Here is a 25,246-nt window from a genome sequence, read left to right on the forward strand (position 1 = left end):
CCTAATTAAATGTATATGGTACTTTAAAACTCAATTTCAACTTAACTTAGTAAATCTAGTGAACATAAATTAAGTACTTTATTAGAGCGGTGTGTTTCCTTTATCCTCACAGTGAGCCGACCAATTTCAAAGTTGACAATTTTATTTTATTTTTAAACTTGCTTGTTTTTTTCCCTCTGCATCAATCACAGACCTTTTAGCTCAGATGCATTCATGGTGCATGTCCTTGAAACGTATCTAAAATATTACAAGGATGTCATTTTTAAAGCCTTTACTTCATGAGAAAAATTATATTAGAGTAAGGCATACTGATTTTTAAAGATTATCCAATCAAGTGGCTAGGCCCGCCTTCTTCTTCCTGACTGACAGTCCTCTGTAGTCACTGCGGTGTAATAAATAAAACAGCCGAGTGGCAAAACGTTAACAGGAATCATTATTAATGTAGGGAAATAATTAAAATGAAGCAATGTTAATTAATAAAAAGGTAAACATTTGTAATTAAAGCCTTCTTTGTACCATAAATAACCAATGCAATACTTATTCATTCATTGATTTTCTTTATTCATTTAGTTAAGTGAGGCATTTCCTCAATTCATTTAATATTTATCTGGTTGATTGTGACTTATTAATGTAATACATTAAATGCAATAACATGTCATTAACTTTGTGAAAGAGAAACTCGCAAAGTTCTGCTAGTTGTTTTGCTTTGGAGTTTCCAAAGGAGGAAGACATATGACTCGCATGGTGAATATTCCTTCTATTGACATTTCATCACTAATGCAATATTAAATAACTAATAGAACTAAATATAATGTTAATAAAGTGTATTTGCCAGCTCTATAGTGAACACGTAAATGTTGAGTACCCCAACGTTTTATGTTAGAAATGCATAGTATGTTAACTTGCATATGTTGGGCAGTTTGCACATGAGTGGCATTCATTAGCATTCATTAGCATATTCAGGCAATAGTACAAAAAATGGTCTAGCAGATTTTGACAATTTTAGAGTGGTTTTGGAGGTTATTTAGTATGCGGAATACATTTTTTAAATGTTCGGGATCAAAAATGATGATGAGACATTTGTATGAACTTTGGTATTGAAGTTTTACAAGACCCAAAACCACAATTTTGTATCCTAAAAATATTCGCAATACACCTTAGAAAAACAGCAAAATTATCAAAAATTGGCCAGGCCATTTTTTTACTATTTTCTATGCTAATAAATGGTAAATAATGCAACTTACACTAATTGTGCAAATTGGCCAACATACTGGTTGCTGGCAACTTAACTAATATGGCAGTGGTGATGTAAATATGGCACGATGTTGCATTGTAACACACTGCTAACTGATATTTTCTCAGCTTTACTTTTATTTTGTAACATGTCTCAATGAAGAAAAAGCTTTTGATGGCAGGATCCAAGCAAGTTTGCATGGAAAATACTTTAAGCCAATAACACATTGATGCGGCTGTGCATGCACCATTTGTAGGACAAGATAAATAAGTTGACCTAGCATCTCATATTGCTGTGGTGTGAATGGTTGTTAGCCAACAGAGAGCTGTCGGTGTGAGCCATGATGTTTGAAGGCTGGATTACCTCGGTGTCTTGTGTTTAAGAGATGCCAAGGCGGCTGGATGCCACAATGTTTGGGTGATTTCCTAAAATCCTCAAAGCGTTTGCTACATCTCCAGCTAATTTAATTTGAAATGGATTACAGATTTGCTCATGGTGATTGTGCACCTCCCACATGGGAACATCCGTTTCCTCCTGGGTGACACATGTGTGGTGGAACTGCTCCAAGCTGATCTCTTTGAATACCAGCATAGCTCTATCATTCAGAGCATGATGTTTGCTATGGTAAAGAAAACAGGCTAACGGCAATCACAGCTGAGAAGATAGAGGATCAAGTGTTCGTGGACTTTAGAAATGTTGCTACTCTTACAATGTGTAACTACAGACAATCAGTGATCAAGCTCCTGTATAGAATAATGCAAAAATGTGTCCCAAACCTCGCAAATGAGTTAGCATTTTACCACTTCTGGTTCCCTCAACAATGTTTTGAACATGTTAAAGGGGACCTCTCATGCAAAATGCACATTTGTATGTCTGTTATACATAAATATGTGTCCCCGGAACTCACAAAGTGTCAGAAAATAAAACCCTCTCTCTTTTCCTCCGTGCGCAAATCTCTAAAAACAGGGCTACAACAAGCTGATCCAGATTTGCCATCCGATATGACGTAATTGTCATATCGGATGACACGGCCCTATCAGAAACGTTGCTATCAGAAAAAATTCGCAACGTGTTTTGGAAGTAATATGGCCTTTATTTACATTAGCAAGCATCGCTAACACTCAGAGCTAACCTGTACTGGAGAGAGTATGTGTAAAGAAGCCGGATGTAAAAAGGAACTCACCTTGTGGTAAACCCGCAAGAGAAAAAGCATTTGAGCTCCATACTGTTGAATATAATCCTTGATGTGGTTTTGAACATGATATGGCGTTTCATCACCGCAGCATTTAGACAGTATCTGCTGGGTCCGCATGAGCAGGCATAGGCTCCGCCCCCTCTCCCTCTTTTTTTTTTTTAAAGCTTTATACCCCGAATCAGCACTTTAGTAACAGGGCTGAAACGGAGGGATATGAGGCATGGCTAGAATGGGTGATCTGTTTTTTATATATTTATATATATCTGAGACCTATGCTATTGCCTAAAAATAGCATGATAGGTGACCTTTAAGTTGCCTATAAGGTCACAGAGATAAGACATTACGTTTTGTTCCTAAAATAAATGAAATATGTCAGTAAATACCATAGACTGTATATATAAATGGACGTAGTGTCCGTGACGTCACGTCACCCATAGGATTCTGCAGAGTTGCAGAGAAGCCTAAAGTAATAATAATAATAATAATAAATGATATTTATATAGCGCCTTTCAAGGGACCCAAGGTCGCTGTACATGGTGGACAAACAAAACAAACAGACAATCAACGGGCAAACTAAAGAAATAAATAAAGGAAGCCGGGAGACCAGAAAAGGGCTAGGGCCCGAAGGCCAGGGTGAACAGGTGTGTTTTTAGTGATGATTTGAAGATATCCAGGGAGGCAGAGTCTGACTCCCGCCTGCTCCAAATAAGGGCAAAGAGGTGGAGCCGAGGTGGGACCTCCTGCCACCGAGCTGGAAGTTCCAGAGCTAGCTGAGGCTACCAAGCTAAGCTAACATGCTCAGCAGGTCATTTTAACATGGGTGTCTATGGAAATTGCTCCCTTCTGCAGACTGCTCCTACTGGCCACTAGATGAACTGCAGTTTGAGGCACTTCCTTATTGGCCTCCCGGCTCTGCCCAAGAGTTTGCCGCTTGGTAAATACGTCACTGGTGAATATCTGAAGCTTCTTTGTGATTTAAAAAAAATAGCAACTAAATGAGATTACAAAACATCATCACACTGAACATTAGCCTTTAGCTTAGCTTAGCGGTGGTTATGCACAGCCATGTGACTGTGATGAAATTCCTATAAAGCCAAACGTTACCTTTTTACTCCTGGCTAAAGAAATCACAAGTATTGATATGTGGAAATGATTTTCCTGAACCTGTAAGTATCATAAATGTGTGTTTGCCACATGTCATTGGAAGAATCCATTGATTTTAGTAGAGGGATGCTAACTTCTGCGCCTGCCTTCAAAATATGTCATTACTGCACCATTCTATAATTATTTGTTCTTCATCCACTCATAATCTCTCCTCTCTCTCAGACCTTCCGATCGTAAACCTCACCGTGGATCCACAGCCCGTTTTGGAGGGAAATCTGATCAAATTCCACTGTGCCGCCAAAGCCAACCCACCTGTCCTCTACTACAGGTGAGCTCCAGCATAACTAACACTATGATTTCTTCCGTGCACTGTTTTACCTCTGCCTGCTGCGTGCCTTCGTACACAGGAAATCACAGTGTAACTCAAGTCAACACTGACCCATATAGGGGATTTAAAATGTTGCATAACATACAATGCTACAAATTAAACCAATTACTGTATATAGTCTCAATTAAAATGAATGTTATATTTTAAGAGGAAATTGAACTAAAATGCTGTGCACAAAGTATCTGTGGTAAAAACACAGCATATGATCCTCTTTTTTTAGAACCATTATGTCTGATAACATCGGCATCCATTATCTAGTTTTATATTTGGATATCATAATCATTTTTTAGGATCGTTCACCATGTAGAAATACCAAAATGTCTGTGTCATGCTGGGCAGTCACTGACTGAAAGCTGTCTAAAATAATGTACCTTACCGTACCACTGGCTCATCTGCACTCATAACCCCTCCCCGCCCCCCCCAGCAGAAGGCACCTTTGTGATTATATATGTGCAGGCAGCCCTGAGAAGCTGCCACATCTCTGACAACTGTCAGTGTGTCAGGGCTGGGCCGGCCATCTCTCCATCACTGCATGAACTCTGAGAGGAGGGGTCAGCTACAAGACATGCACACTGAGATTCAGTCCTGCCACCAGGGCTCTGAAGCATTCTGAAACACAGGCTAAAATGCACAAGAGAAAAAAACAACCTGTGCCTGGAGTATTGAACATATTTTGATTTAAAATGCTTCTTTAATAGCTTGTTTGGATGCTTTCTGTTTCAGTGGTACAGGCTGTTGTGATATTACCAGTTATTATACATTTGCTGATTAGATGATAGCATGATCCCATTTTACATTGAAAAGTCAGTGTTTTTTATTTTTCCACAGTTTACAATGCCGTGACTCTGCAGGCTTTATCTTGGAATGTGGGAGTATTATCAGTTATTAGGTTATTGCAAGGCCCATCCTTTCATAAATAGGTCTTTTGTCACTCATTATTTTATTATTCCCCTTCTTGTGTCCTGCAAGGTCCTCTCCTGACTCTCTGGTCTTCTAGCCAGGTTAGGAAGAAAGGAATAGACGCTACAACAGATTGTATCCTTCAAATTCAGCTTTTACTTTCATTTAGAATTCATGAACTGAATTTGTGAATCGAGACTCTTTTTTGGCTTTATCAGAGCAAGGATATACTGAGCAGGCTTGTGTGCTAGGGATTTTTTTATATTGATGCGGAGCAAACCACAGTGAACTACTTGACTAAAGCAAATGTTTAAAAGCTTTGCACAAGGTTGTGTTAATAGTTGGAAAGGTATAAATCAATTGAAGTTCCCCTGCATTCACCAGTGAGTCCTTGCATTCAAGTCATGGACAGTATCACATCCACTTTATACACTTTCAATACACTTTACATTGTTATAAGAGTCGGTAAGAGACAGTTCAGACCAACATTAGATCACCACAAATATTTAACTTTTTATTGATTGATTAATTGATTACAGGACAGTTGAAAAGAAGTGCAGGGTCACATATATGGATAAAAGAGTAAGACGAGTCACAAAATACCAATGGGGTCCAGAGTCATACAGCATGGGGTTGGACTTGGATGGGTAGACATCATGGTACTCTATTAAAGCAACTTAACATGGCAAAAAGGGAATGTTGTGTTTGTGCCACAGACTTACTTTTCCATTCTTTATTTTGAAATATAACATAGGAATCATCCATATAAATAATATGGAAAACAAGTTGAATTGTGGCATCATGTTTTATCATTTCTGTTCAATTTTCACCAGTTTCAATTTAGTTTGACTATATTATTGGTTTAATTGGCATTGTAAAGGAGAGAGAAAAATAAAAATCCTAATATAAATGGTAATAATTTGAAATAACTAAATTGCTGAAAATAAATAAATAAATAATATTAATAACAATTGGAATAATATTGTTAATAATAATAAATACAAATACAATAATAGGTACTATATACCATAACTCTGGGATTATGTATTGGTTAAATGGTTTGTTGTGTGAGAAATGACAGGAGAGAGACACACTGTTTCAGCGAGGCAGGCGCAGAACACATTAGCTGATGTAAGCATCTCAGCTGCATTACTGAGATTCACTTCTGCCATGGCTCTGCACTGACTCGAAAACAGAGCTCAATGAGTCCCAACTGTCAACAACAAGCAGAGTCATCCCTGTTCAGTACAGCATACAGACAGCAGGACCAACGCTCTGCTCCCACTGGATTGGAGTCTGATGTGCACAACATTACTGCATATTATGGAGTCTATATGTCAGCGTCTCATTGTGGGTGACTTCCATGGCAACCATTCAATTTTTGACCGTTGCTGCCCTCTCCATTGAGTGTTTTATTGATCACCGTAGGTATATTATTGTGTCTCTGAAATGGGGAAAGTCAGACTTGCTGAGGGTGGATGGGATGATGGTAGGAGACGAGTGAAGTTAGTTCCTCCTCCTTATCGCAATCGCTCCAGATGCTCTCCATCTTTCTTTTCTGTCTCCACTCTTCTTCCTCTGTCTCTTGTTCTAGATTGGCTGAAAGAGCTTAACTCAGAGGGAAATAAATACTTAGTTTGAGACCATAATGTGAATCATCAGACAGTCAATTGTTGTCCATGGGATGTGTACAAGATTTGAAAATAGAAAATGTGCTTGTTAACTTCAATCTGTGGTGTGTGCATAGTGTAGAAGGATTCCTAAACCAGGAAAGGAGCACTTCCTGTTCCCATTTCTGTTAACACAAGCTAACAACATTTTCACTTTTGTTCCACAAAATATAATATTTAAAAAACCTCCTACTAGTGAATGTCTGAAGCTTCTCTGTGTCTGTAAAACAGATGTTGCTAACAAGTGGCTAATGAGACTGCTAAACATCATCATGCAGAGCATTAGCCACTTTTAGCTAAGCAGTATTACATTAAGTCATGCAACAGTCAAGTAGTTTGTTCATAGCCGATTGTTCGCCTTTTACTTCTTTCTGGACAAAACATATACAAAAAAGTACAATCATAAATCATAAATGTGTGCTCAACATATAGCTTATTTTATGCAATATAACAAACTCAATGATAAAATCCCCTAGATTTTGGTTAACGGAGCACTTGCGAGGCTAACAACAAAAATACATCATCACTGCACCACTCTATTATTGCTCCAAGCATATTTGTTTGCCCAGACTCGTGGGAGTTGGATGAAAGTACAACAGCGACTCAAGAGCAGCACCGTGTCCACAGAGAGATAGATAAAGGACAGGAGGAGGGAGGGGGGGGGGCACGACCATGGGGGTGACAATCTATCTGAACAAGCCCACACAGACGTCGACACCCCTGGCTGTCTGGCAGACTCATTATTGCCTGTTGTTTTTCAAAACATTGCAAAGGAAGTGAGGAGAAATTAAGAGATGGATGGAGGAAGAGAAAGTGAAACAGAAGACGAATGCAAAGGATGGCGAGCAAAGAGGGAGACGCAGAATAATTGAATACTAAAGGGAGGGAGAGAGAAAGGAGGGTACAGAGCGGAAGAAGAGAGGAAATGTGATGTCGCTTGCAAATCAAGTGGCTCCTGTTCCTATGGGAGTGCTGTCAACTGCTTCTGCTGCATACGTTGAAGCAGAGTTGTCATGTCTTGTTTCTTCATTTGTCGTTTTTAGCGGAGTCTAATGAGAGCCTCAGTTGGGCTGGTTAAGCTCGGCCTGTCATCCGTTTGATGTGAGCGCAACGGCACAAAATCACTGTCTGCCTATGGACAAAAACCTGTTTGAATGTTTTGGCACTGAAGTCTCCTGGGAGGTGTTTGTGTGAGCGGTTCAGATGGCCCGCTTTTTCCACACACAAGATCATAAATCTGTGTGTGGAAATGTGTAAAAAGCCCTGGTATCCAGCTGAAATCTGCACAAAATAGAAAGTGAGAAAATTACAGATTTAGGTTTAAATGTTACTGCTTCTTGTAATAACAATTTAGAAATGACATTACATGTCATTTTAACTGACACCTTTTTGATTTTCCAAATCAACATATGGGGCACTGGCCCTCTGATTGGTGGACCTCATAGACTCTATGGTGAATCCTGGTTCACCCTCTGGTCCACAGTCCAATAGACACCAAGTAGTGCTTGAAAAAAAAAAACATTTTCTTTGTAATAATTGAACTAAAGTGACAAGACATTTTAAATAGTATAGTTTGTTAAACACATTTGTAGAATAACACATATCCAGTAATGCAGCCACAAGTTAGGTGTGTCAGAGAGCATTACAACCCATTGACACAGCATTAAGATACACTCAAACATTAATTTCCCACATAAACAACCAAAACCCCAAAGATATTAGATTAATGTGACCCATTTTCCATGCTTACATTATTAGCTCGGAATTGTTAAAAAGGAAAGCATAAGGCAATTTAAAATGTAAATGTTGATGTTATTTCCACATTGTTATGGAGATGAAACCAACATCAGTCAGAAATAAATCATCACAAGAAGGTATTTGACCACCATTTAGAATTTAGATGGATGATTATCTGTAAAGGTTAATGTAGTTTTAGACTCAGGTTGTATCATAAGTTAATGGGACAGTCATCCATCCTCCTCATTCATATAAATAACATTTATTAGAGGGTGGAGGGGGACAGGCTAACGGATCACTCCCCTAAAGCCTATTCTTCCCCTCTCTGAAGACAGTTATTGTAAGCTATATATTTGTATATCATACAGCAGAACTACCCCAGCATGTATCACTGGTTTCCCTTTTATAACGATAAGGAATACTAGAGGAATTGTACTGTTTCAATACTCATCTAAGTATATGGTTTTCCTTGCACATTTGGAAACATCTGATCACCAGATTTTGTCTGCTTCTTTTTTAAATAGAGTCCTTTCGATAGGGAGACCATGACACTTATTTAAAGGGTTTTAATGAATATATATACATTACATTACATTGGCTGACGCTGTTATCCAAAGCGATTTACTGACACATCATTATCACAGACAGGCCTCTGGGAACAAGTTGGTATGAAGTATCTTGCCCAAAGACACTTCGAAATGAGCCACAGCCACCTACAGTGTAGAAATAATTAACTTTGCTTAATAAAGTGAATGCTACTACTTTATGTAAACAAATACAGTATATATCTGTTTGTAAAGCAATTTTCTCTGAACGTCCAAACGCTGTTTTCACACCAATTTAGGAGACTACATTCACACCATCGCCAGCACTCAAATTATTTTCAACCCAGAAGGCATCACTCAAGAGAAACTGAAAACTGTTTCTTTATAGAAGAAAGTAATTAAATGTTTAATAAATTAAAACATTTAATAAAGTAATCATTTTGTTCCCTCGTCTAATTTTAATGACAGTACAAATTAAGTAGAATTGATGATAATCATGCAATATGAAAATCTGTAGAGCAATTAACAAATTGTACTGGGGTCCCCCAAGGCTCTACTGAAGGCCCTCTTTGATTCAAAATTCATATTAATAATGTATCACCTGGTTGAAGTGTTCCTGCCTGAAATCAAAGATTTTTGTTAAACATGAAATATTATGCTCATGTTCAGGTTCATGTTAGTGTTTAGTGGAGTATTCAACTAAAATTCAACGAGGTCCAGTTAGAGAAAATCTCCCCATGCAAAGGTCCAGAGCTTCAAAATGTCTAACTTGCTTTATGAATTAGTGTGATATATATTGAAGTAGCCTGTAGCTTTATCAACGTCTCCATGTAATCAACAACTGACTACCAAATAAAGAAAGTACAATTCATAAACAACAATATTTATATATATTTTGTCAATTAACATTGAACTATACAGATATACAGTAAATACTGTGGATATGTGTAATGTTCCTCTCGGGCTGCATTAAAAAATAAAATAGAGAAAATAAATAAAATAGCTTTTGAAAATGTGTGCATCTTAAAAGTGCTTCATTTTAGATAAATACAATAAAGTGTAGCAGCAGCTTGAGAGTCCCTTTTTCTTTGTTAACCGTTTCACATCATGACTTAACAGTTTCAGCCGATTATAGAACAATATCAGTCTTTACACATCATAACAATTGAACAGTTTTAAAGTTTCTCTTTCTTTCCCTCTTATATTGCAGTCCCTCTCTCACTTTTTTTTAATTCAGTGCGAGAATTGAGCTGGAGCTTGTCCTGCCAGGAGTTTAAATCTGGGCTGAAATGGTGTCAGGGCCATTCTCATACACACATGCAGGTGCTCATTGGTTAGCCTGCCCTGGAACGATATTTATTTGTTGTGACCTCAGTTCTGACTTGAGAGGGAATGTTTGGTCAAACACTTTGTGTTTTGTCTCATAGTGGCGTTTTGGCACTTTTAATGAGCGCCACGGTCTCTGAACAAATGAGACACACTGGCTCTGTGCTCCCAGTGTGCAGGATGAACATGAATGAGTCCGTCCACTCAGGGTTAAAAGCTCTGTTCTCACTGTCCACTTTCCTCTTCTTGGAGAGCGCCATGTGTAATTATTTGTCTCTCCCTGTCTGCCGCTAACACTCCTGTTCACTCTCCTCTCCGCTTCTCTCCCTGTATCGCTAACTCTTCTCTTCACTCACTTTCCTCTCCGCTTCTCTCTGCCGCGCTCTCATCTCTTCTTCTATGTTTCTCTCCCTGTATAGCTCACTCCTCTCTTTCGCCCCCTGTCGGCGGCGGTTAAAATAGAATTGCCCCGTTAAAATTGAAATCCCCTATTAATGTATTGATTATAGGTCCGGGTCCGTATAGGTCGGTGTCTGGGTCCGGATCCGGACCGCGGTCCGCCTGTTGCCGACCCCTGGTTTAGTGTATCTACTGTGACATGTTGACATGCTTTAATGTTCAAAAAGCTCTTTATTTTTCTCACACTGCCTGTGCCTCTACCTCTTTTCACCAATGTGGTTTCTCTGTCTGAAACCTTGTAAAGCAGCAGTATTTGCAGCAAAGCTTGAGCAAGTTTTCAGATATCTGTCTCTAATATTTCCTCGGAAGTGATATATGTGTATAGTGGGTCAAAGTGTTTGCATTTTCCAAAATAAAACTTTGAAGATCAGTTCCTTTCCTGCTGTATATCAGCATAAATGCAATACATCTAGAAAGGTAAAACATCCCACATTTAAGATAAAGTTAAATCTTTCTTGTATTTACAATTTAGAAATAGCTGATGCTTTTTGTGTCCATGTAGTGAATGGAGTGGATGAATACTGCTTTACAGGGTTTTTAACCCTGTAAAGCAGTATTCGCAGCAAAGCGAAACGTCATTGTCCTCTGATATTTTCCGTTTCTCAACAGGATAGAGAGACAATGAGCATTGAGGCATGTGGTCCTAAAACCACTGATTTCAGCAATGATATGACTGACTTTCATCCATGAAAAGAGTCCATGTTTTTGACAGTCTGCTATAAATCAATACGAGTTGTAGATAAAGGCTGAAACAGAAACCTGCAGGTGTCACCAGGTGGAACACGGAGCTGAAGATAATCAAATCTGTCTGGAAAGCAGCTAGAGGTGTCATCTCAGACCTGGATTGTCCAACACAACTCACATCAAATAAGCTCAAACTCATGCAGTAGCCTTGTGTGTTCAATCCCTTTGAAGAAACCACATATGGTAATCTGACAAGGTGGTCACCTCTATTTTTGTCACTGGATGTGTCATGGGACGGTGCAATGGCAGACTGATGACTGACAGGGAACAGAAAGCGCGTTCAAACATTGAGACGCTCTGCTGCGAAATGTCTGGTTAAGTTTTCGCAAAGGAAAAGGGAGTGGAGGTTGAATTTTGACAGCAGAATGACGTGGGTGATTCAGTCCTCCTGCATAAAGAAACAAAGCAGTTGCCCCTCTGATGACTGAGAGGAGGTCAGCTAGAGTCAGCTGTCAATACATTTCTTTATTTTTTTAAGATCAAACTTTTTTCTTTGTGAGAAGCCATCAACAACCATTATATTGACAATTTCTTAAGATGTCATTCACTTTAGATATATCTTTAGATGGATGCATCACTTATAGTGTTATGAAGAGTGCACAGGAAGTGAGCTGCAGTTGAATTGCCAGTAATGCAATGCAGATGAACATGCACACAAGGGCAAGTGTAATCCAAGCCATCATTTGAAAAGTGGCACGCAATATGTTTCCTCCTGTACGAAAGAATACTTGAGTTTCTTCCTGTAGGACGATTCTACTATGTTAAATAGAGGTCAAAGGTTGAGGTCAGCTACACATCAGCCATGGTTAAGTGGCTCATTCAGAGATGCTTTTTCAACAAGGTGGATGCTTGGTAATAATAAACACCTCTAATCCACAGTTGTACGTATTCCTCAATGAACGTGTAGGTGGTCTCCTGTTAAGCCCCAAAGACCACCTCGGCGGGTCTTTTTTTTTTTTTTTTCACGACACTGTGTCTCACGGCATCTTAATATTTAAGAATCTATTAATGTGTTATATCAGATTAACGGGAAGAATCTCAGCTAACTGAAGATACAAACAATTTTTACCAAAACAAGTCTCATAAGAAGCATCTAAATGACCCCTGAGCGAAAAATACACTTTGGCACAGAACTCAAGATAAAGATACCCTTATTACTTATCGTAGCTGCACATATAAGATATCCGATTAAGGATGAGGTTCCACAGATTATTTAGGTATAGTATCATCACTGAGCGATCCGAACTCGCGACAGGGGAAGCAAACACAGACATCACAACACGTACCTTTACGGAGCTTTTACAGGAGATCGGAGAGTAATAGTTAGCCGCTAATGGTAGCCACCAGAGTTATCGCAGCTTCCGGTTTTGGCTATGCGTCACTCTCACTCCTTAGTTGGTAATGTGTGTGTGTATATGGGAGTTCCCCTCAATTCCATTGGCTCTGACGGTTAGAAAGAGATGTCAATCATCAAAATCGACCAAGGGGGGCCAGAGCTATGGAAAATCCACCCAAATGACCCCAGAAGTTTTTTTTTGCTAAACCTCTCTAAAAAGGTCACATTTCACTTGTTTTGCATCAATCTTGATACAGGGTACTTATTATATGTTGTAGTTTGGATTCCTAAAGCTTTTAGTCTACCATCCCATCATTCAAGGGTGGTTTTCACTATAAGTAAAAACAATTTTGGACGGACACAATCATTTACATTTTTTTACTGTGTTCAATCTGAATTTACTTTAAAATAAAAACATCTATATTTATTCTGACACTTCTACATCCAACTCACAGATGTAACCTTGCTTTGAGAAAAAAGATTATTAATTTAACCCTTTTAGAAGGGAAGATATGGTCATTTGTTCTGGGAATGTCATTTTCAAGCCTGAGACCTGAAAAACAGGCTCGGGGCTTAACAGGTTAGCAGCACGGTAGCAGATTGGATTTACTTCACTTTACTACCACAACCTGTAATACATGTGTTATAGATAAATGTACGTATGCATGATACTAAATTGGGGTTAGGACTGTTTTTTGTTTTGTTTTTTATTGTCAGCTTATGTTCTTTCATTTATTTATTCTTTTGTTAGTTTATTCCAGAATGTATTTCTTTATTTCCATATTTATTCATTTATTTTTGTATTTATTTGTGCAGTCATTTATTTTGTGATACCTACAATTTTCTTTTGTACTCCAAAATTGAACACAGTCAAGACTGGTTGTTTTGTATAGCTTATAATTGAATTCAGCTTTGGGTAAATTACAATTATTATTATGATTATTATTATTATTGTTATTATTATTATAATGTAAAGAAATATGAGCAAAGTCTTAATCAAATATGTTATATATGTTAACGACTCCTAGTAAACCGACTCTCCAAAGATCCTAATGTCCACCTCAGATTCATATTTATAGAAAAATACTTTGTTAAATGAATATACATGTGTTTCCTTTGATTAAGCCACTGATCTGCTCTGTTTCTGATTATTTCAGATGGGCTAAAGGCATTAACGGGATTTTAGACGTACATGGTGACACCTATGAGGTCGTTGTGGATCACTCTTTCTTCACGGAGCCTGTTTCCTGTGAGGTCACCAACGCGCTGGGCAACACCAACATCAGCCGGAACGTGGACGTCTACTGTGAGTGCAGACCGGCTGAGATACATGACACATATGTATATATGTCATAACATGCATTTATGAACAACTGATTTGTTTTCCCAGCTATGTTTTGTAAGGAAACTTGATAATTCCTCTGATTATTGAAAGAAGCATTACATTTATAAACCACTCACAAGTCATGCAGGGGGTATAAACTGTGGGTGCACTGTACTATTTGTAGCATTTAACCTAAACAGATAAACATAATAAAATATATATATATACTCTACCCTCTACTTCAATAAAATGTCATTGCATGTTCTAGGAAATGTACATCCAAAAACCTATATGGGAAAGCACATTGCAGTGGAAACAGTAAACATCCTTCTAATTTGCATGACCACTATTTTCTGAAGTCGCTGTCAGTGCCAGTTCAATTATGTCATTCTGCATAATAAGTAGCTATGTGTTTCTGTTAGTACTAACTATATAAATCAAAATGAGGCTTGGAAGCTGCATATGTTAACCTCTCCTACTGAAAAAATACCTTGTGTTTCAGTCAACATGCTATATTTATCAGCCATAGGTTTCATGTACAATTCAAAATAAGATTGTTCAATGCCACCTGTAGGATTGGTGGTGGTGGTTTGGTTCAGACAATACATCATTATGTCAGAAAAATAAAACCACACCTTTTGTCATCTGTCCAAAAAACAGACAAAGAGACAGACCATGTTGTTATTTGATTACAAAGATAGACATATTTTGTTATTAACGGAACCTTTTACAGATTTACGAGAAAAGATTCTCTGATATGTTTATTACCAACATTTTGGTAGAGATGCTATTCATCAAGGATTCACTTATGACACGTTAAAGCTTCCATCCTACAAGTTGTTGACAGAAGACTATGAAGATATAGTATATTGTAAATACTTGAGGTAACGTTTGCCTAAATGTTAATTATAAATAATTACAGATCTTTTTTTTGCATGTCTTCCAGTTGGGCCCCGGATGGCGGCGGAGCCTCAGTCTCTGCAGGTGGACCTGGGATCTGATGCGGTTTTTAACTGTGCATGGACAGGAAACCCCTCTCTGACCATTGTTTGGATGAAACGTGGCTCAGGAGTGGTACGTTGTATTCACCTCAAGTGCACTGTACACAACAGTTTATTGAGACCATTTTAAAAGTTATCGGAAACAGCAAGAGCTTGGGTTATGAATAAGATGTGAAGACTTAACAAAACAAATCAAGATTCAGTTGAAGATCAAGCTGTTACGGTGAGTGAAGCAGGCAGGACCCAAATGCAGAAAAAACTGAAAATACCTTTATTTCAAGGATATGGCACACGGACAATCCGAACACTCCCCGGTGAACACAGTCACAGACAAACGACGAACCAACACTGAACACAGGAAGAGACAAGACTAAATACAGGGCGGGGTAATCACAAGACGAGAAACAGCAGGACAGGGGAGGAGACACACAAGGGCCACAGGTGAACACAATCAGACAACTAGACACACCAGGGAAACTAACGACAGGACCACCAGGGTGGGTGGAGGGGGTCAGGAGGACGGGTTTAGGCTGACAACCCAGGAGCACAGCGGAGGACCCGGAAGGGATCTCGGGCGGACGGCCCGGGGGCAAGACAGAGTCCAAGGTGGGGGTTATGGAGGGGCGAAGGCCACCGCGGGCGAACTCCGGGATCCGGGCTCGAGGGCGAAGGGTGTGGCCCTCAGGGGGCCGGGCTCGAGGGCGAAGAATGCGGGTCACAGGGGGCCGGGCTCACAGGGGGCCGGGCTCGAGGGCGAAGACCAGACAGCTCCGGAGGCCGGGCAGGAAGGCGCTGACGGGACAGCGCCGAAGGCCGGGCAGGACCCGGTGTCGGCCGGACAGGAACCGGAGCTGGTGGGACAGGCCTCGGCAGGATCCCCCACGGAAGAGGACCAGGACACAGGATTGGCAGGACCCCCGGCAGGAGAGCAGTCGGCGGGACCTCCAACGGGACTGGACATGGAGCCGGCAGGACCACCAGCGGAACCTCCATCGGCACAGGACATAGGGTTGGCAGGACCCCCGGCAGGAGAGTAGTCGGCGGGACCCCCAATGGGACAGGACATAGGGTTGGCAGGACCCCCGGCAGGAGAGTAGTCGGCGGGACATCCGGCGGGACTGGACATAGGGTTGGCAGGACCCCCAGCGGAACCTCCAACGGCACTTCAGTAGGGACTTGAATTGGGACTTGAGTAGGAACTTGAGTTGGGACTGGAGAGGGAACTCGAGAGGGGGCTTGAGAGAGGACTTGAGAGGGGATTTGAGAGGGAACTCGAGAGGGGACTTGAGAGGAAACTGGAGAGGGGACTCGAGAGGGAACTTGAGATGGGACTAGAGTTGGGATTTGAGAAGGGACTAGAGAAGTGACTAAAGGAGGGACTGGAGATGGGACTAGAGATAGGACTAGAGAAGGGACTAGAGGAGAGACTATAGGAGAGACTAGAGGAGAGACTTGAGAAAGGACTTGAGAAAGGAATTGAGTAGGGACTAGAGAAGGGACTAGAGAAGGGACTAGAGAAGGCACTAGAGAAGGGACTAGAGAAGGGACTAGAGGGGGAACTCGAGAAGAGACTAGAGAGGGGACCAGAGAAGGGACTAGAGAAGGGACTTGAGATGGGACTAGAGTTGGTACCTGAGAAGTGACTAGAGAAGTGACTAGAGGTGGGACTGGAGAAGGGACTGGAGAAGGGACTAGAGAAGGGACTAGAGAAGGGACTAGAGAAGTGACCTGAGGAGGGACTAGTGAAGGGACTAGAGAAGGGACTAGTGAAGGGACTAGAGAAGGGACTTGGGATGGGACTAGAGGGGGAACTCGAGAAGTGAGAGGGGACCAGAGAAGGGAGTTGAGTTAGGACTCGAGAAAAGACTAGAGAAGGGACCAGAGATGGGACAAGAGATGGGACTATGGCAGCTGGGGCCAGAGCTGGGTCTGGAACCATGGCCGCTGGGGCCAGAACTGGGTCTGGAACCATGGCTGCTGGGGCCGGAATTGAAGCCAGAATCATGGCTGTAAGGTCCGGTTCTGGAGCCGGAAACATGGCTGTAAGGTCCGGTTCTGGAGCCGGAAACATGGCTGTTGGGGCTAGAGCCGGAACCATGGCTGCCGGTGCTGGAATCCTGGCCTTGCGTTTCCTTCCATGCTGCCTTGAAGCCTTTTGGAGGCTCAGAGGTCCTCCAAAAGCCAGACGAGACCCAGCGAAAGGGTCCTTGAAAGGAGCCTTGTTGGGAACTGTGGCCGGCAGGGGGCTAGCATGCCAGGGGCTAGCAGGCCGGGAAACAGGTTTGACCTCAAAGCTACCGAAAAAGTCCTCCACCCACTCGGGAAGTAACTCCTTTAACCAGGGCCTTGAGGTTACTTCTTGGCGTGCCGTTGAGATAATTGACTGCCTCTCTTCACTACTGGAGGCATATCGACAGTCGTTTTTAAAGCACATTAGGTTGTACGTCACCTCGTACAGGCTGTCTGCTGGGTCCATCTTTTGGTTGGTTCGTTCTGTTACGGTGAGTGAAGCAGGCAGGACCCAAATGCAGAAAAAACTGAAAATACCTTTATTTCAAAGATATGGCACACGGACAATCAGAACACTCCCCGGTGAACACAGACAAACGACGAACCAACACTGAACACAGGAAGAGACAAGACTAAATACAGGGAGGGGTAATCACAAGACGAGAAACAGCCGGGCAGGGGAGGAGAAACACAAGGGCCACAGGTGAACACAATCAGACAACTAGACACACCAGGGAAACTAATGACAGGAGGAAAAACACAGGGAAAAGGACCAGACAATATACCAAGAGGAAAACATGACAGGGAGAACAGCAAAACACCCAAAACAAGACATACAAAACGTGACATAACACAATAATCGTAACACAAGCAGCCTATTCACACAGAGAGCTTATTCTGCATACAAACAATCATAGTTGGCATGGGAGTCTTCAGATGATCATGGCTTTGCACTACCTCTTCAAAAGCTTTCTTATCAAGGGATGGAATGTGGTAGAAGATAATCCGAGGTAACTCACTGCATTGAATGTGTGTGTTTGTGTCAACAAGTCCTCCAACTCATACGACCAAATAGGTCGATTGTTCAACAGCTTATTACGACCTATAGTCACGTTTTCAAGTTTAGCACCTCTAGTGGTTGTGTAAGAAACAACAATTTGCGGCAAATAACCCTCTCTGGAAAATCCTAAATTGTAGAATAGTTTGGCCATTAAAATGCTTTTTGATTAGATTTCTAGCGAGAAGTGTATACTGTACTTTTAGAATCCACGTCCAGTGGATGTGTAGGATCTATACAGTAGTTTGATAGATATTACGAAGATTATTTGAGGTCTCGCCAGGAGAACGTGTATGTCTTTCCCCCTATGTAAAGTTAGCGTCAACCCTCACCTGGTGAAAACTGTATTTCCAGTCTTGAAGTTTTCATAATAAAAACATATTTCCCTCACTGTCAAATGATTTCACAGTGATATCTGCAGTACTCATCCACTAAAACACATCAGTTTATCCTTTTCTGTTTTTCCCATAGATTTTTCACTTTCGATTCTGAGAGACACATTTATTTTTTCAGAGGTTTTGATAGGCTAAAACATCGAACTACCCATAATCCTCAGCTATCGTTGAAGCTCGGTGATTGGATGTTTTAGACGCAATGGACCTTGGGATATGGTGTTTATGCGATGTGAAATCCGAAAAAAATACTTTATTCTGAGTGTGCTTGCTTTTTTCTTTGAAAGTCATCACATAACGGCATTGTAATACACGGTTCGGCTGCATTACATAATACACATCTGCCGTAGTTCTCTATTTATAGAGCCCTGATTAGAAGACCTTTGGACAAACTGGAAGAAATGCCGCCGAAACTGAATATATGACAGCAATTAAACAACATCTTCAATTTATCTTCGCACAATACGTCTCCTTGCAGTAATAGTATTACTATTATTAGTAATTCAGCTGACTTTTATATTTGATCCAATTGGTAGATAGGTTATATTTACACCATAACGGTGCACAGCTTATAGAAAAGGACTTGTAAATACTGAGTTGAGAGAATAGTCAGGGGTTTTTGGTGATGGGAGACACATCTATGGATGATGTGATATGAATTTCAATAGCTTACCATTAAATGACGGATATACCTCAGATATTAATGTGTAGAACTACAATATGTGAAATAATATTGCAATGTCCTGTAAAATTATGTGAAAACATGAATACAACTACACATCTTCAGATGTTATACATTATAAGTGTCCTACACTAATAATACAAAGTTATTATGGCATTTGACATTTAAATATTAAGAGTAGCCTACATACAAAATAGGGGGAAAGTAGAATGATAGAAATATAGAATAGAAAATATCAAAAAGATACTGTAGTGATCTCTACAATAAAACAGTTTAGTGCTGGACGTCCAAAGATATTAATAGGAGGATGTGCAAACAGACAAACTAATAAGGCTTTATTTAAACATTAAATAATACTTTAAGTTGAGGTCTTCTTTTGAGTAAGAAAAAAACTTTGGGGGTATCTAGAGATACATATTAAGCCTGACAAAGTTCTTAACGTCCAATATATTGCATAGTTTATTTTGGCACTTGACTATCACCTCCCCTGAATTTTACTCAGGTGTAACAAAAGTCTGATTTAAGAGTTGTTTATATTTCACATCATTAATCAGAATCTGTAAAGCAACTAAAATAAATGTAGTGGAGTAAAAATACCAGGTTAACCTCTGAATTGTAGTGGAGTAGAACAAAGTAGTATGCTGCTGTAACAAAAACATTTCCCAACTTGGGATCAATAAAGTATATCTTATCTTATCTTAAGATGATCGATGGCTACTGCCATATTTGCAAAATGTGCCTCTGAACCTTGACAAGTGCATGTTTCAGGCTTATCAATTAACAACAGGAGGGGTCACAGACATAAGACCAGCTGTTAAATAAAGCTCTTCTGACCTGAGCTGTCATGTGGGTATATGTTAATGCTGCCCATTATGGACACAAGCAATTTTCACCCATTTATTAATTATATGTTTTAAATGTGAGTGTTTCCTATCCCCTAAACCTCCAGGGATGTACACAGTTTAATACTGCCAACTTATAATTATGGGAAATACGAAAACGTCTTTTAAAACTAAAATTTCCAGTAGAGACGTGCCATAGAACATGTTGTGAAACACAATTAGCCAGCATGTGTAGTTCTGGGGGGGGGGGGGGGGGCTGGACGCGTTCAAATCCAGTTTTGGATAGTCTGCCGTGGATTTATTCCATTTCAAAGAGCTGCTTGAAGCTCGGCGTAACCTTGGCCCACTGCCACTCCAACATCCAATCAGAGAGCTTGAGGACTAATCACAGGGTTTGTCAAGCAAAGCGGATGTTGTAGTCCCAAACGATAGCTGAGGATTATGGGTAGTGTAGTGTCTTCGGCCATCCTAAACTCCCAAAAAACTATTTGTTTCTCCGAATCGAAGGTTAAAAACACAAAAGCATTGTACACAATTTAAACCAATCAATGTTGTGTAATTAACAAGGATAAACTGATGTTTTTTAGTCGATGAGTACTGATATCACTATGAAATCATTTGACAGTGAGGGGAATACTTCCGGTTTTATTATGAGAACTTTGAGACCGGAAATACTGTTTTCACCCCGTGAGGGTTGATGCCAACTGTACATGGATGCTGCCGTCAATAGAAATGAATAGGGGAAAGACGTAGTATATAGGCAAGGCAAGGCAAGGTAAGTTTATTTATATAGCACTTTTCAACACAAGGTAATTCAAAGTGCTTTACAAAAAATGAAAGACATCAAGAAAATGGCATTTAAAATCAGTCATTAAAAAGAAAAGCTAATAAAAGAAACATTAAAAGAAAAAATACATGGATAAAAGTTACAGTGTAGTCTAATGTGAATAGTTCAATTAAAAGCAGCGACAAAAAGAAAAGTCTTCAGCCTGGATTTAAAAGTAATAAGAGTTGCAGCGGACCTGCAGGTTTTTGGGAGTTTGTTCCAGATATTTGGAGCATAATAACTGAATGCTGCTTCTCCATGTTTAGTTCTGACTCTGGGGACAGAAAGCTGACCAGTCCCTGAAGACCTGAGAGATCTGGATGGTTCATAATTTAGCAGGAGGTCAGAAATATATTTTGGGCCTAAACCATTCAAAGCTTTATAAACCAGCAGCAGTATTTTTGAAATATATTCTTTGACACACAGGAAGCCAGTGTAAAGACTTCAGAATAGGAGTGATGTGATCCACTTTCTTAGTGTTAGTGAGGACTCAAGCAGCGGCGTTCTGAATCAGCTGCAGCTTTCTAATAGATTTTTTAGTGAGACCTGTGAAGACACCATTGCAGTAGTTCAGTCTACTGAAGATAAAAGCATGGACAAGTTTTTCCAAATCCTGCTGTGACATTAGTCTTTTAATCCTAGATATATTCTTTAGGTGATAGTAAGCTGATTTAGTAACTGTTTTAATGTGACTGTTGAAACTCAGGTCAGAGTCCATGACTACACCTAGATGTCATGCTTTATCTGTTGTTTTGAACATTGCAAACTGAAGCTCAGCGCTAACTTTTAAACGTTCTGCCTTGGCTCCAAAAACCATTACCTCAGTTTTATCTTTGTTTATTTGGAGAAAGTTCTGACACATCCAGTCATTGATTTGTGTACTTACTCAGTGTTTGAATTGGAGCATAGTCTCCTGGTGAAATGGTTATGTAAATGTGTGTGTGTCATCTGCATAGCTATGGTAACTTATTTTGTTGTTTTTCATTATCTGAGCCAGTGGTAGCATGTAGATGTTAAAGAGAAGAGAAGAGGCCCCAGGATGGAGCCTTGAGGTACCCCACATGTCATATTTGTCAACTCAGATGTGTATTTACCTATAGAAACAAAGTTGTTTCTGTCCTTTAAGTAGGATTCAAACCAATTTAGAACTGTTTCCGAAAGTCCCACCCAGTTTTCCAGTCGGTCTAGTAATATGTTGTGGTCAACAGTGTCAAACGCAGCACTGAGATCTAATAATACTAACACTGAAGTTCTGCCACTGTCTGTGTTTAAGTGGATGTCATTGAAGACCTTTACAAGAGCAGTCTCAGTGCTGTGGTTTGGACGAAAGCCTGACTGAAACACATCCAAACAGTTATTTAAATGCAAGAAATTACTCAACTGTTGAAAAATAACTTTTTCAATGATTTTACCTAGAAATGGGAGTTTGATATGGGCCTTTAATTGTTCATTACTGAAGCATCTAGATTATTCTTTTTTAAGAGCGGTTTAATGACTGCAGTTTTCAGGGCCTGTAGAAAAATACCTGAGTGAAGAGATTTGTTTACTATATGAAGTAGGTCTGAGGCCATGCAAGGCAAAACATTTTTGAAAAATCCTGTTGGAATAATATCAAGGCAGCAGGAGGAGGATTTCAGAAGTTGAATAATGTCCTCTAGGTTTTTATCATTAATCTGATGGAATTGTGTCATGGTGTTTGAATTGATGTTAAGTGGACACAGGGACAACACATTTGCTGTACCTGATACAGAGGCACTGACTGCTTGTCTGATTTTCTGAATTTTGTCAGTGAAGAAGGAGGCAAAGTCATTGCACGCCCTGGTGGATAGAAATTCAGAGGCTACTGACACTGGGGGGTTAGTTAGTCTGTTGACGGTAGCAAACAAGGCACGTGCGTTGTTTTTGTTGTTGGTAATGATCTCAGAGAAGAAAGACTGTCGTGCGTTTTTCAATTCCAAATTATAAAGGCCAAGTCTCTCTTTATAGATTTCAATGTGAACCTGGAGATTTGTTTTTCGCGTTCAGCTTTTCGACACTCTCTTTTTTCTGTTCTCACGGTCATGGCCTTTCTCCATGGAGATATTTTCTTGCCAGACACTTATTTTACCTTAGTTGGAGCAATGGCATCTATAACATTTTTAATTTTTGAATTAAAATGATCTACTAGCTGTTAGCAGGGGCAAGTGTGGAAGAACAATTCTGAGTAAACATTTCCCTAGTATTTTCAGTTAAATATCACTTTGTGGTTACCTCCTTTTGAACATTTTTGTGAACAGAAATAGAGCTCTCAAAGAAAACACAGGAATGGTCAGAGAGTGCAACATCAGTCACCACAACCGTAGATATATTCAGACCCTTTGAGATAATTAAGTCCAGAGTGTGCCCCTTATTGTGCGTGGGCTCCGTCACATGCTGAGTCAGTCCATAGCTATCAAGAACACAAAACAGTTATTTTGCCCCTCTGTCCTGGGGGTTGTCAACATGGATGTTAAAATCACCAACAATGACTAGACGGTCAAAGTCAATACACACTATAGACAGCAGTTCGGTAAAATCATCAAAAAAGCTTGCACAGTATTTGGGTGGTCTATAGATATTTAGGAACAGAGCTCGAGAGGAGCATTTCAGCTGAAGGGCCACATATTCAAAAGAAGCAAAGTTCCCATAAGATGTCTTCCTGCATTGAAGGGAATCATTGAACAGAATAGCAACTCCACCCCCTTTCTTTGCATTCTTTCCTGACTCATAAAACTAAAGTTGGGAGGGGTTGATTCGATAAAAACAGCTGCACTGTTATTTTGTTCAATCCAAGTTTCTGTTAAAAACATAAAATCGAGATTGTGCTCAATGATAAAATCATTGATTAAAAATGTTTTTCCTGCCAAAGACCTGACATTTAATAAAGCTAGTTTAAGTTCGTTAAACACACTATCAGTCAGGTTTTTTGTAACAAGCTGTGGCTGACATGGAATCAATGCTAAATGTGATAAACTCACACAAACGTTTGAGCGCTTCCTGTATCTAAGATGATTCACTGCTCTTAATCTATTACCTATCAACACAGATATCGGCAAAGCTACAGGCAGGCAGGGCCCCGGCATGTCCTTGAAAGAGTTGAGAGTGCCATACGCCCTTGAGCCTGGACCCAGCAAATATCAGTTTGCAGCGTTTAGTACACACACATCCCTATCAGGCTTTGAAGGGGAGGGAGGACCCACCACCCTGCTCCTCTCATCATAGGAGGGCAGGGTGAGGGCTACACTGTAGAAAGGGGGGTTTGGAAATCTGCTTCTATCTTCCTTGTATTCTTTTGGTTTGGATGATTGTGGTAGGCATGGTGATGAAGCCGGGGGAGATGGCGCGCGTCTCTGCTTCGGTGATTTTGGTGGGCGTCGTTGAGGGACATGCTGCCAACCCTGCGTTTCGCCTTCATGCGGTCATCGAACTCCAGGGGGGTGGGCGAGGGTGAGAGGGTGAGCGGAGAGTAGAGAGAGCTGGGGGATGAATGAAGAGTATCCTCAAAGGCGTTGACAGGGGGCGTGACGGGCAGTGGAGACTCCTCCATGTGTCTCATAGGTCTCCCATAATCAGAACATTCCTCAGGCGGGTGCAATGATACTTCTTCAGGGTTTTCTGCGCGATGTGTTGTGTCATTCTCCTGTTTTGATTCCTCTTGTTGCTTGTCCTTGGCAGAGGGAACAGATTGACGACGCAGGCAGTTGAATATGTTAGAGATAAACAATTTCACTCCTGACTTGTTCAGGCACACTCCATTTGCCTTATAAAGATGTCTGCGGTCCCAGAAAAAGTTAAAGTTGTCAATAAAATGGACAGAATGGTCAGTACAGGCAGTTGAAAGCCAGGTGTTTAGTGCAAACAATCTGCTGAATCTCTCCACTCCTCTTCTGACTGGCGGTAGAGGGCCACTGATGAACACCTCCGCATTTAGAGAGCTGACAGTTTCCAACAGACATTTAAAGTCTTCTTTCAGCATTTCTGACTGTTGTTTCACAACATCATTTGTTCCAATGTGTAGTACCACATTCTTCACAGTCGGATGTTCAGCCCCAATATGCAGGATCTTCTCAGCCAAGTCAGAGACCATATCCTTGGGAAAACAGAGTACTTTGGTGTTGTTCTTACTACACAGACCTTTTACATCTCTTACAGCAGAATCACCCACAATCAGAGTTTCAGGCCGAGTCATTAGCTTTCCCTCTAGCCTTTTACTTTTGGAGTAGCTATTGGTCCTTACCCTGCTGTGTGAAGAGGACAGGTTATCCAGGTCATCAGAAAGAGATCTCCGGTTCTGGGTCAGTGGATCATATCTGTTCTGGATTGGCACACTTGGTGGTTTAGGAGGATTGTTTGTAATTCTCCCTTTAGCAGCTGTCCACGGCTGTTTCCTAGTAGGAACAGGGGTTGAAGAGGCGCTCTTCCTGTGTGATAACAATGCAGGCCAGCCGGTCGCATC

The 25,246-nt window shown here is 40.5% G+C and overlaps 1 protein-coding gene across 3 annotated transcripts in view; it reads left to right on the forward strand.

Moving 5' to 3' along the window:
• kirrel3a (kirre like nephrin family adhesion molecule 3a) overlaps positions 1–25,246 on the forward strand; it is a 362,627-nt gene that overhangs the window by 288,788 nt on the left and 48,593 nt on the right. For all 3 annotated transcript variants that reach the window (XM_034226819.1, XM_034226821.1, XM_034226820.1), the window contains exons 6-8: positions 3,756–3,861; positions 13,796–13,944; positions 14,909–15,036. In XM_034226819.1, the coding sequence (XP_034082710.1) occupies positions 3,756–3,861; positions 13,796–13,944; positions 14,909–15,036 (383 nt within the window). The remainder of the gene's footprint in view (positions 1–3,755; positions 3,862–13,795; positions 13,945–14,908; positions 15,037–25,246) is intronic.

Source organism: Gymnodraco acuticeps, unplaced genomic scaffold (assembly GCF_902827175.1).
Source record: "Gymnodraco acuticeps unplaced genomic scaffold, fGymAcu1.1, whole genome shotgun sequence".
Taxonomy (NCBI): domain Eukaryota; kingdom Metazoa; phylum Chordata; class Actinopteri; order Perciformes; family Bathydraconidae; genus Gymnodraco; species Gymnodraco acuticeps.